At 40.0% G+C, this 13,312-nt stretch overlaps 1 protein-coding gene and 1 pseudogene across 1 annotated transcript; one reads left to right on the plus strand and one right to left on the minus strand.

Moving 5' to 3' along the window:
• Positions 1-437: 437 nt before the first annotated feature.
• LOC140862619 (uncharacterized) lies at positions 438-8,153 on the plus strand. The gene is made up of 8 exons (XM_073265651.1): positions 438-1,494; positions 1,537-1,589; positions 1,962-2,096; positions 2,673-3,107; positions 3,287-3,650; positions 3,696-3,894; positions 4,639-4,774; positions 8,097-8,153. The coding sequence occupies exons 1-8, from the start codon at positions 438-440 to the stop codon at positions 8,151-8,153; spliced, it is 2,436 nt and encodes an 811-aa protein (XP_073121752.1).
• A 78-nt stretch (positions 8,154-8,231) lies between these two features.
• On the minus strand, positions 8,232-11,644 carry LOC140862620 (polyol transporter 5-like; annotated as a pseudogene).
• Between the last annotated feature and the right edge of the window lie 1,668 nt (positions 11,645-13,312).

The following is a 13,312-nucleotide window of genomic DNA, read 5'->3' on the forward strand; positions in this document are numbered from 1 at the left end:
TGAATGCTTTAGCATGGAAGATGTTTTAAACATTTTTATTTGATGACAAGTTTTAATTTTAAGTTGATGACCATGTTTGGCAAATATTTTTAGATGCTATTTTATTTTGTGCACTTATTATACGCTCTTTTTAATAAAGAAGATTATGCTTTCGCAAAATTTTTATTTTTACCAAATTTTAAGTATGTATGTTTGAGTAACGCTTCGATTATTGAAATTGGGACTTTACAGTTTGGTATCAGAGCAGTTCGCTCTGGGTTTGTTTGCACGCATGCATTCTCGCCACGACCCTACGCTTCGTCTTCATGTATGTAAGTTTATGTTATGGATTGTTTACGATGCATAATAATATTATGATTAATGATGTATGCATGTTGAGTAGGATGTTATGTTTAAATAACGTAATTAAGCATGTGGACTATATGGACATCAGGATCATGGCTAACCGTAGGAATCCGAACAATGAGGACAATCAGAATAACCAATTTTTGGCTGGGTTGGCGACTCTGTTGCAAGAGCAGAGTAGAGCCAAAGGGGAACAGATCCAACAGTTAATCCAAGCACAAGCGGGTGGACGGAACAACAACCAGCCGCTTTTGACCAATCCTATCTTTAAGCAGTTTAAGGATCTAGGGCCACAGGAGTTTAAAGGAGGGGCTGATCCCCTTGTAGCTGAGGAATGGGTGCAGTCAGTGGAGACCATTTTTGACTACGTGCAGCTCACTGATGCAGACTGTGTGAGGTGTGCCATATTTATGTTCCGTGATGATGCACGGGTTTGGTGGCAGGGAGCCCGTTCTGCTGTGGATATGACTACGTTGACTTGGAATGGATTCAAAGATGTGTTCTATGGGAAGTATTTCACTATCAGCACCAGGACTAGACTTGCCAGAGAATTTCTGGAGCTCCGCCAAGGGAGCATGTCCATTGCCGTGTATGTGAAGAAGTTTGAGAGTGTGAGGTACTTTGTGCCCATGATTTCGGGTAATGCTGCAGAGGAGTTGAAGCATTTCACAGAGGGACTGAATGCCACTATTCGTCTTGATGTCAGATTGAGTGGGGCACAAACGTACCGAGCAAAAGTCGATGAGGCTATGTTGTCAGAAAAAGATTTGAATGATATTATCAAAGAATCGCAAGCAAAGAGAATCAGTTACCAGGGGAGAGAGCAGCAAGGGTCTAGTCAAAAGAGACCATACCAAGCTCCAGCTCAAAGGAGACCGCAGCAGCAGCAGCGCCAAAACCCCAATCAGGCCCGAACTCAGGGACAGAATCAACTGAACGCCATTGCTCCAAGGCCGGCGAATGTACCTATCTGTCAGAAGTGTGGGAAATCACACTCTGGTCAATGCATGCTTGGGACCAATACTTGCTTTCTCTGCAAGAGGCCAGGGCATTTTGCCAAAGACTGCCCGCAATCAAAGGAGCCTGTCAAGGGAAGAGTGTTTGCTATGACTCACGATCAGGTTGACCCAGATTCTGCAATTGTCTCAGGTATGATTCGTATTGCTGATTTAACTGCATTCATGTTGATAGATACAGGAGCTATGCACTCTTTTATGTCTATTAGTTTCATGATGAAATTGAGGGTCTTGCTGAATGAATCTATTTCGAAATTTTGTGTGTCGTTACCCTCAGGAGAATAACTGAGAAGTAGTAGTGTGGTAAGAAATTTCAAGGTTCAGATGCAGAGTCTAGTTTTGTGCGTAGATTTTATTGTTTTGAAAATGGTGGATTTCGATCCAATTTTTGGGATGGACTGGTTGACTCAGCATGAGGCTATTATTGACTGCAAACGGAAAACTGTCTCTTTGAAAGATCATAACGGAAAACCATTTGTGTTTCGCACTACGTCTAAGAAGAGCGCACCAGGTATGATTTTTGTAGGAACAGCCTAGAAATTATTGAGTAATGGGTGTACATGCTTTCTTGCGAGTCTAATTATTGATCTGGAGTTACAGCGACCGAAACTTGGGGAAGTTGAGGTAGTGAAAGATTTTCCAGAAGTTTTTCTCGATGATGTTGCGGGATTGCCTCCAGTCAGGGAAGTCAAATTTGGGATAGAATTGTTGCCTGGAACTAAGCCAGCTTCTAAGGCACCGTACTGATTGGCACCGACCGAGATGAAAGAATTAAAGGATCAGTTGCAGGAGTTGCTGGATAAGGGGTTCATCAGACCGAGTGTATCGCCTTGGAGTGCACCGGTGTTGTTCGTCAAGAAGAAAGATGGGTCAATGAGGTTGTGCATTGACTAAAGAGAGCTGAACCGAGTTAAGGTGAAGAACAAATATCCCTTACCCAGAATAGACGACTTGTTCGACCAATTGCAAGGGGCAGAGGTGTTCTCAAAAATAGATCTACGATCAGGCTACCATCAGCTGAAGTTAAAGGATGTAGATGTGCATAAGACAACATTCAGGACTCGTTATGGCCATTATGAGTTCTTGGTAATGCCGTTTGGGTTGACCAATGCACCAGCTGTGTTCATGGATTTGATGAACAGAGTGTTTCAACCTTTCTTGGATCAGTTTGTCATAGTCTTCATAGATGACATATTGATCTACTCTTGTAGTCTAGAGGAACATCTTCAGCACTTGACTACAGTGTTGCAAATTTTGAAAGAAAAGCAACTGTATGCTAAGTTCAGTAAGTGTGAATTTTGGCTGAAGCAGATTTCATTTTTGGGTCATATAGTTTCAGCTAAGGGAATTGAGGTGGATTCGTCTAAGGTGGAAGCGGTTCGAAATTGGGTTGCTCCAAAGAATTCTACAGAAATACGGAATTTCTTGGGTTTAGCAGGCTACTACAAGAGATTTATTCAAGACTTCTCCAAGATAGCTCTACCACTGACTCCCTTAACTCGAAAAGGTGTGAAGTTTGTGTGGTCAGAACAATGTGAGAAGAGCTTTGCAGAATTGAAAGAAAGACTGATTTCAGCGCCAGTGCTAGCAATTCCCGAAGGCACGGGTCGTTTTGTGGTTTATACCGATGCTTCTAAGAGTGGACTAGGAGCTGTTTTGATGCAGGATGATAAAGTAATAGCATATGCATCTCGACAGCTGAAGGTCCATGAGAGGAACTACCCGACTCATGATCTTGAGTTGACGGTAGTTGTTTTTGCTTTGAAGCTATGGAGACACTACTTGTACGGCAAAAGGTGTTAGATTTTCACTGATCACAAAAGCCTAAAATATTTCTTTACTCAGAAGGAGTTGAATATGAGGCAGAGACGATGACTGGAATTGGTGAAGGACTACGACTGTGACATTAGCTAACATCCTGGTAGGCTAATGTTGTAGCAGATGCATTGAGTCGCAAGTCTGCGACATTGAACCAATTGACAGTCCAGCAGGAGTTGATTGCTGATTTTGAACGGATGAGTTTGGAGGTATTCGAACCAATGGAGGTATGCACTCTAGCAGCCTTAACAGTAGTACCTAGTTTGCTTGAGAGAATTAGAGCAGGCCAAGCTTCTGATGAACAGTTTACGTTGTGGAGGAACAGAGATGAAGCTAAGGGTGGTACATTGTACCCTGTTAAAGATGGAATTTTTCATCACCGAGGTAGAATGTGGATGCCAGCAGTAGACTCACTGAGAGTTGAAGTGATGACTGAAGCTCATATAGTTTTGTATTCCATTCATCCAGGAAGTATGAAAATGTATAAGGATCTGCAATCTTTATATTGGTGGCCAGGTATGAAGAGAGATGTTGTAAAATTTGTGAATGAATGTTTGACTTGTCAGCAAGTGAAGATCGAGCATGAAAGACCGGCAGGACTCCTGAAACCATTGCCAATACCCACATGGAAGTGGGAAGATGTCATTATGGATTTCGGGGTAGGATTGTCAGTTTCACCGCGAATGATGAACTTGATTTGGGTGATAGTTGACAGGTTAACTAAGTCAGCTCATTTTATTTCAGTCAGGAATAACTTCTCGATGAATCAGTATGCAGAGCTGTACATTCGAGAAATTATCAGATTGCATGGAGTACCAGCGAGGATAGTATCTGACAGAGATCCTAAGTTCACTTCGAACTTTTGGGGAATTTTACATAGAGGATTGGGAACGAAGCTAGCTTTCAGTACAGCTTTCCACCCTCAGACAGATGGTCAGTCAGAACGAGTGATCCAAATACTCGAAGACATGTTGAGAGATTGTATGATCGACTTTGGAGGTAATTGGGAATCGAAATTACCTTTAGTGGAGTTTACTTACAACAATAGTTATCAAGAAACTATTGGCATGGCTCCTTATGAGGCGTTGTATGGGAGAAGGTATAGAACTCCCCTACACTGGGATGAAGTTGGAGAGAGAGCTGTTTTGGGATCGGAAATAATGATCCAAATAGTAGATGTGATAGCCAAGATCAGAGACAGGATGTTGACAGCCCAAAGTCGATAGAAAAGTTACGCCGACCAGCGACGTAGAGATTTGGAGTTTGAAGTAGGTGACCATGTATTTTTAAAGGTATCACCATGGAAAGGTGCTATGAGATTTGGAAAAAGAGGTGAATTGAGTCCAAGATATATAGGACCTTTCGAGATCCTAGAAAAAGTTGGGGCTCGAGCTTACCGAGTGGCACTACCACCAAACTTGGATGGTGTTCACAATGTTTTCCATATGTCCATGCTAAGGAAGTATGTGGCAAATCCTTCTCATGTTATCCGCCATGAGCCAGTGGATTGGACGCCAAACTTATCCTACGAGGAGATGTCAGTTCAAATCTTGGACAGACAAGTTCGTAGGTTGAGAAACAGAGAGATTCCAATGGTGAAAGTCTTATGGCGCAACCAGTTGGTTGAGGAAGCTACTTGGGAAACCGAACAGGATATGCGAGCACGCTATCCTGAATTGTTTGATAAGTCGAATTTCGAGGACAAAATTCTTTTAAGGAGGGTAGAGTTGTAAGGTCCAAAAAAGTCAACTAGCTTAATCACGATTAATTGATTAAATTATATGATTTAATGCATGTTATTTAGAATACTAAATTGTTATGTTTAATTATGTGATTTAATTAAATGCCTGAAGTGTTATGTGATATGTATGATTTTAAAGTTTTCAGGTTGGTATTAATTTTGGGTCGTAGGGACGAGCCTAGCCTTAGCTTGCTTTAAGGAAAATATCTTTATTTTAAATTAAGTTTAAAAGGGATGCAGTGTATTTTTTTTTCTTATTCAGTGGGAGAGTAAAATTTTAAAAGCGATTTTAAAATGTAACTAATGGGCTGTGTTGGAGCCCATTAGTAACAAAGAAAATAAGCGTTCAAAATTTTATTCTGAACTCTCATTTGAACGCTCCTATCTCAAAATCTCTCTCAAACACTGCGATCTTCAGGCTAGGGTTCTTCGATTTCTCAAGGCTAGATCGTTCCGCCGTCCAGGTTAATCCCAATCAGACGATTCAAGAAAGTTTTACTGATTTTGAAACCCATTCAAGAATATAGATATTTTCAAGGTAAAATCCTAGGTGTTTGATTGATGATCTATGCATGTTTCTTGAAAAATTTTATGAGTATGTTGCTTGATTGAGATACGTGAAGCATTCCTGATGTGTTCGGTTCAAGTAATTTGAGTTTTGATTGAGTGGAAGGCCATGAATCAGATTTTTTGGGCAAAAGTTTGAAGGAAGGTTTTTGATGAAAGATCTTTTGAGTTCATTGGTGTTTTGTTTTGTTATGTTTTTTTTTTTTTTTTTAAGTTTTCATGATGCTGAAAGATGTTTTTGACAGAAAAGTGTTCCCAAACATCGTAGATGTCAGAAAAAGTGCAGAAAAGTTCAGATTTTGGAAAAGAGGCGTGACGGCGCGCCTGCGCTTCTTGAAGCGGCGCGACCACGCCTGAGAAGCGCACATCTGCGTACCGGGTGCGCGCACGCGCTGCAAAGCTGCGCGGCCGCACCGGTGTTATGCAGATGGCTGCGCAGCCGCGCTGCACAGGCAACACGGCCGCGCCATAGGTTCGCAGATCCCACCCCATTTTATGAGTTTTTGGGTCCTAAAAATCATGATTTTGATATTTTAATGTATTTTAATTATTTTTAAGAATGTTCATGAAGAATTTTAAAGTTTTCAAGGTCCGAAATGGACGGAATGCCTCACGTGTATTGGTCAAGTTATGTATTGCATGATTATGTGATTTTCTCATGAAAGCTAATTTTTCATGAAATGTTTTGAAGGATTTTAAGCATGTAGCATCACGAGAAATTTATGAGCATGTTACGAGATTTATGGAAATTACATGATATGATATGATAAGATGAATGGTATGCTGCATGGAAAATATTTTGATGATTTATGCGTCTTGTGGTGATTATATGGGGTATGCACTTTGGGATGAGCTCCGGAGCGGCTATCTAAACATGGCTCATGGGATGGTTATACGGGGTATGTACTTCAGGATGAGCTCCGAAGCGGCTATCCAAAGAATGAAAGTTTACGGGCTTAATGCCATATGCTTGTTGATCAACAGGAAACTATGAATGGCTCGTTATGACGGTTACCACAACACTCATACTTCATCACCTCAAATGTTTTATGTTATAGTTACTTCTAGGTTATGTTTATTGCATGAAAGCTTAAGTTAATGTTTTCTCTTTTAAAGTTAGAAAATCCTTTTTTTGCATTTTCTTGCTGAGTCTTTCGACTCACTATACTTGAATGGTGCAAGTAACGATGATGTGGATGCTTTTATTGATGATTATGTGGGCGGGCATGAAGAAGAGGCAGAGGTCGGTCCAACGGACAATGCATGAGTGTGAATGCTTTAACATGGAAGATGTTTTAAACATTTTTATTTGATGAGAGGCAAAAAAGTTTTAATTTTAAGTTGATGGCAATGTTTGGCAAAGATTTTTAGATGCTATTTAATTTTGTGCACTTATTATACGCTCTTTTTAATAAAGAAGATTATGCTTCCGCAAAATTTTTATTTTTACCAAATTTTAAGTATGTATGTTTGAGTAATGCTCCGATTATTGAAATTGGGACGTTACAAATGCTCTGAAATTGATTCTTCGATATCTCATAAACACAACTGGGCTGGGGCTGAAGTCTTAGAAACAACAAGATGGGATTGATCCGGTAGTTGGATAAAAACCGTTGTGAAATGGGTATTTAAAACCGTTGTTAAAGGCTATGTAGTTAAATGTGTAATAGAAAAGACTACGGTTAAAAACCGTAGTATTTAACGACAAAAGACTACGGTTCAAAACCGTAGTCTATGACTGCACTTTTAACTACATGGTTATTAACTACGATTTTAAACCCCCCAATTAACTACGTTTTTTCATCGTAGTCTTTCATCATTTTTGTTGTAGTGATTTCAGGTTCTTCGAGCACATTATTCCTCAATAATTGGGGTGGTGTCAAAATTTCTTAATACAAATTTACAAAAAAAAAACATTGATTTGCCTGCTTGAAATAGATTTCTCAGAGAGAAATTTTGTGTAGGACTTCGAATTCACAACAACCCACAACGGCGGCAGCACACATCGTAAATGAAAAAAAAAATATTTTGTGAAGAAAAGCAGACCCTGAGGATGAAGTAAGGCAAAGGGTAGAATGGAAAAAAATTTCATTGTCACTTCTACTGTACAAACTTGGACTCGGAATACCTTCTTCAAAATGGGATTTCTTTTCCGTGTTTTTCCGGCATGCACAGTGTATAATGCCGGGCCCGATGGTATCATGAATTGGCGTAAAAACGAGTCAAACAGCTGACTAATGTGCTAGTCCTCACCAAATCCTAGGTAACAAACAGGCCCATAGGAGTTTAACTTCGACTAAAAAACTTGGGCATAAAAAATAGTGTGTGTGTGTATCTTAATGACGAGAAATCTGCAATATTCATTATCCTTCATAATCATATGTGCATTGGATAAACCCATTTTGGAAACTACAACCATGTATACGTATATACACCAATCAGCACAACTTTAGCAATCAATATGCTATTTCCTTACATTTACATGGTGCATGTGGTGTTCGCAAACTAGTTCATATATTTTGTAAACTATAGCCATGTATACGTACACCAATGATTTATTCGTTTGGTACTCATTCCACTTGTGGGTTAATTTCAGTTGGTGCATGTAGTTGAAAGAAGCCTTGAAAGTTGAAATAGTTCTAGGAGTGGGAAACGGATCATTGTAGAATTTGTTGTATAAAAAGCCTTAGGTTAAGATTCGTCGACCTATTGAAGGAAATAAAAGCAAATTTACATGGTATATATCATTTCTCATCTGATCTTGCTCGTTTCTTTTGTCCTTTTTTTTCTTTCAGTGTCTTCATCGTCGACCGCCACCTGAAGAAAGTGCCGAAAGACGACTCCATTTCCTCCAACATTTTCCCTCGAGTCTCGGGAAATAAAGTGTAAAAGAACACCCATGACACACAAGCAATCCCAGCATACAAAAATAATGTCCCTCCAATACTAATGCCCTTGTTCAAGGACAAAAATGTCATAGAAATAATCCCACTGGTGACACGATTCGCTGCGACTCCCATACTACACCCTTGGGCCCTCAGCCTCATAGGGAAAATCTCCGAACTGTAAACCCATGCTATTGGGCCCATCCCAATGGAAAAAAAGCCCACAAAAGCCAAAACACAGGCTATACACAAAGATATGGCCCAAATCAATTTATGATCTGCGTTTGAAATAATCGTCAGCCCAGTGCCGAGGCCCACTAGACTCAAAATCATCCCCTCCATGCTAGACAAAAGCAACGGCCATCGTCCGATCCTATCCAGCAAAAACGTCGCCACCAGGATGAAGATCGTTTTGGTGAATCTGACGGCCATCGTCGCAAGGAGCTTATTGGTATCATTTTTTATCCCCGCCTTCTCGAAGATCTCTGGGCTATACAGCACCACGGAGTCGATGCCACTTTCTTGTTGGAAGAAATGTATCCCCAGGCCGCACATTAGGATATGGCGCATGGCGGGGGTGGGCCGGAGGAAGAGCTCGCGCCACACGCCTTCGCCGCGGTGGCGTTGGGGGACCAAAACGATGTCGTCGTCGCAGTTGTCGGGGATGCCTGCTACTTGTTTGATATCCGCTAATCTTTGTCTGGATTCCTCCGGGGAGTCGGAGGTTTTGTCGAGTACTTGCTTGGCTTCGCCGAGTTGACCTTGCATTACAAGCCAACGAGGCGATTCCGGCATGGCGAGGACAGCGGCGACCACGAGTACAGAGGGAATTGCACCGAGTCCGAGCATGAATCTCCACCCGAGATACGTTGGGAGCTTTGAGAATGCATAATTAGAGATGTAGCCAAGCAGTATGCCTGTGAATTAAACAAGTAACATATATGGCATTAATTAATTTTTAATCTAGTATTTGTATGCATGCGACGAGCTAGTACATTGAAATTTTTGTATTTAAGTATTTTCTCTAGAGGAATTATATTATGGATAATGCTATTGATCTGTAAATTTGGAGGCCTAATTCTAATTTCTTTTTTTTTTTAAAACTATGTAGGTACATGTAGCCCACTACCTTTCGATCGGGCTAACTCAATAGTCTGCAAATTACACTAGCTACATAAATCACATTGAGCAAGTCCTGTGCAACAAGCTCACTCGAGAAGATGTTTATGATAAAAGGAAAAACTCTTGATCATTTTTTGAGAGTTTACCTGCGCCCCTACGAACTCGGAAATCCTATTGGAGCGTCTTATCCTAATTTTGATTTTGTTTGTAAGTTGTTTTATTGGATTTTAGTCCTTTTTTTAGCTTGGACTTAATAATATCTTTCTCATGTCTCTTCCCATTATTTTTTTTTTCGGACTGTTGAACGTATAAGTCTTGCGCAACATTCTTAGTACCCAAGAAGATGTTGATATAATTAAGTATAACTCTTGACCATTTTTGAAGAGGTTACCTGCTAGCTTTACGAACTCAGGAACCCTATTGGAACTAGGGGTGGGATCGGGTCGGGACCCGTCCCGCAACCCCCTTACCCGATTCTCGTTCCGATAAGAATTGAGATTTTTTTTCTCCCGATCCCGCACCCGAAAAGTGTCGGGACTCGAATGTTCGGGATCCCGTCGGATCGGGAGAGGGTAATCCCGAAAAATATTTTTTTTAAAAAAAATTCTATGAAAAAATTTTTTAAATTTTTTTTTTGAAGAAACTCAAACAATTTTTTAGTATATTACAAATAAATTAAAATTTCTTTGTATATAACCATTAAAAAACTAAAACATCTTCTTAGTACATTACAAATAAACTAAAACAACTACTTGATTAATACAATAAAAACATATAATTATTCATAATAATAAAAATAAAAATAAAAATTTATAACTCAATGTTAATATTAAAAAAGATAAATATAAATATAAAAAAATAATTATATGGTAGATAATTATAAAACATTAATATTAAAACAGAAAATTATTAAAAAAAATTATTTTTTTAATTAAAAAATATTATTAAAAAATATTATTTATATATTTGGGTCGGATCAAGAATCCCGTCGGGTAGAGTTACCTATCCCGATCCCGATCCTGAAATTGATCGGGTCGGAAAAAATCCCGACCACTCGGGTCGGAAAAAGTTTGGGACGGGAAAAATTCGAAACGGGAACGGGTTGAGAATCGGGAAGGATCGGGATTTTTCTGAAATTTGTCAGCCCTAATTGGAACGTCTCATTCTAATTTTGATTTTGTTGTAAGTTGTTTTATATAGGATTTTAATATATTTTTTTATTCTTATTTTTTAGCTTGGCCTCAATAATCTTTCCCGTAGACTTGTAAGTTTCTCCCCATTATTTGAGACAGCTAAGATTAAAAACGACCCACGAAATATTTTCCACGAGGACCAATTATGTCACTTTTCTTACAAGATTAATCATGTGCAACCACAAAGATATATATATTAAAAAAAAAAAAGTAAAAACTAAGTAAAAGCATAGTGTAGTTGTACAAGGTAGAAAGTTGTTATATACATTCCAAAATTGATGAACACTTCGGGAAAAGAAGTGAGGAAGCCCCGGGAGGAAGCCGGCGCCACCTCCGCCGTGTACACGGGCGCAATCATCAGCGCGTAGCCGACGCCTATGCCGGCCACAAAGCGGCCCGCCATGAGGAAAGAATAGTCGGTGGCTAATCCCATGAGCAAGGACCCGGCGAAGAATCACTCCGGCCAAGACTATGGTGTATCGACGGCCGATCCAGTCGGATGTTCGTCCGGCGAGCGAGTAGAGGTTCAGAATCCCCATGATCACTTCTTCTTGTACATCCGTCATTTCAATGTTCTTTAGGATGTAGATTATTGAACCCGTCATCACTCCTATATCTGAATAATTACATATACGTACGTACACAATAATATCAAACATATATTAGTCTGTACGTATTTTTCTTACCCAAAAAATTTTAAAAAGTTTTGTGTATATACATGTTATTTTGATATGATTTTCTTGATATTTTTCAATATTCATGACCTTGTCGTTTGAAAAAATTGAAATTTTATCCAAAAATGGGGAATAAAAAGGAGTGAGTATATATAGTACCATATCCAAGTAAGATGGAGGTCATGGAGGCTAAGAAAGAGCAGGCCAAAGCATATTTGTTTCTCTTCGGTTTTGTCGGAGGATCGAAAGCCGGAATTGGTTCGACATGGCCGGAGGATACATCATGTTTTCTCGGTTCACCTTCCGGCATCGTATGGCAATGATTGGCGCGGCGGCGACGGTTTGATTTGCCGCTAGTTTTGGAGTCACTTAGTACTTAACGTGCTTGTTTGTGTGGTTGGAGTTGAGTGAATTGGCCTATAAATAGAAGAACTAGTGAACTACGTTCATGGAAAAAACTAGTGAACTAGTGAACTACGTTCATGCAATTGGCCTGTGCTCGAAATAACTCTGATTGATTTGAAATTTTCACGGTAGGATCGTCTCGAAAATGCGAATCCAACGATGTATCATATGGTATAAATTTAAATCTCAGTGGCCGGAAGCGCGAAGATGACTGGAAATTGGGTGAAATCTATAATTTTCCGCAATCTTCATGATTTTTCTGGCCATTGAGATTGAAATATGTATCATATGATAAATCGTTGGATTTGTATTTTTGAGACGATCCTACCGTGAAAATTTCAAGTCATTCAGAGTTGTTTCGAACACGGGTGCACACGGATTTTCCTGCACCATAGGGTGCGTGGGATCAAGACTCATATATATATAGTCTTGATCTAGGGTGCGGGGAAATCTGTGTGCACCTGTGCTCGAAACAACTCTGATTGACTTGAAATTTTCACGGTAGGATCGTCTCGAAAAGACGAATCCAACGATGTATCATATGGTATAAATTCAATCTCAGTGGCCAGAAAAATCGCGAAGATGACCGGAAATTGGGTGAAATCTACAATTTTCCGCAAACTTCATGATTCTTCTGGCCATTGATATTGAAATATGTATCATATGATACATCGTTGGATTTGCATTTTCGAGACGATCCTACCATGAAAATTTCAAGTCATTCGGAGTTGTTTCGAGCACGGGTGCACACGGATTTCCCCGCACCCTAGGGTGCGTGGGATCCAACGGAGTAGATACAACTAAATCCATATATAATGATACATAAGGTAATCTATGTCTCTTAACAAAGCGACTAGAAATAAAGGAATGCGATGCTCCGGTATCAATTAAAACAAGTGCAGGAATACCACATAACAAAAAGGTACCTGCCAACATGCGATCGCTTTCATCAGTAGCCTGCTCCTGAGACAGAGCAAATACATGCCCTTGAGTATGTGGGCGGTAACCAGAAGAACTCTATGGTGCTGGCTGCTGACGTGGAAAATTAGAAGCCTAAGATCCAACCTGTGATCCCGATCCACTAGCAGAACCCATACGCTGAGGGCAATCTCTCCGCAGATGTCCCTGCTCACCACAAATATAACAAGCACCAGTAGCCTTCCGACATGAAGCTGCAGGATGCTTCCCACCACAGTGACTGCAAAACTCCTCCTTCTTCTTCCCAAAATGGAGTGTACCTCGTGAGCCACAAGAACAAGATGAAGTAGTAGTAGAAGAAGACATAGGTCCAGATTGCACAACAGATTGAGCCCTAGGCCCAAGAGATCCACTAGGCTGTTCTGACATCATAAAAAATGCCCGCCTTTTGATGTTCTTCACTTGACGGCAACGGTTCACCAAAGTCTCATAAGATGTCGGATCATCACAGATGATAACTTGTGAGTAGATATCTTGATTCAAGCCTTGCAGAAAGATATCATACTTCGATGCATCACTGTCACTAATATGAGAACTGAAAGGTAGCAGATCAAGAAATCGTTGCTGA

This window comes from Henckelia pumila, chromosome 4 (assembly GCF_033568475.1).
Source record: "Henckelia pumila isolate YLH828 chromosome 4, ASM3356847v2, whole genome shotgun sequence".
Classification (NCBI taxonomy): Eukaryota; Viridiplantae; Streptophyta; class Magnoliopsida; order Lamiales; family Gesneriaceae; genus Henckelia; species Henckelia pumila.

Bases quoted from the DNA above. Each gene is read 5' to 3' on its own strand.
- LOC140862619 (XM_073265651.1), top strand. From the start codon at position 438: ATGGCTAACCGTAGGAATCCGAACAATGAGGACAATCAGAATAACCAA. The intron at 3,108-3,286 runs GTAGTTGTTTTT...ACATCCTGGTAG, and splicing joins CTCATGATCTTGAGTTGACG to GCTAATGTTGTAGCAGATGC. The intron at 4,775-8,096 runs GTGAAAGTCTTA...TGGTGCATGTAG, and splicing joins GAAACAGAGAGATTCCAATG to TTGAAAGAAGCCTTGAAAGT.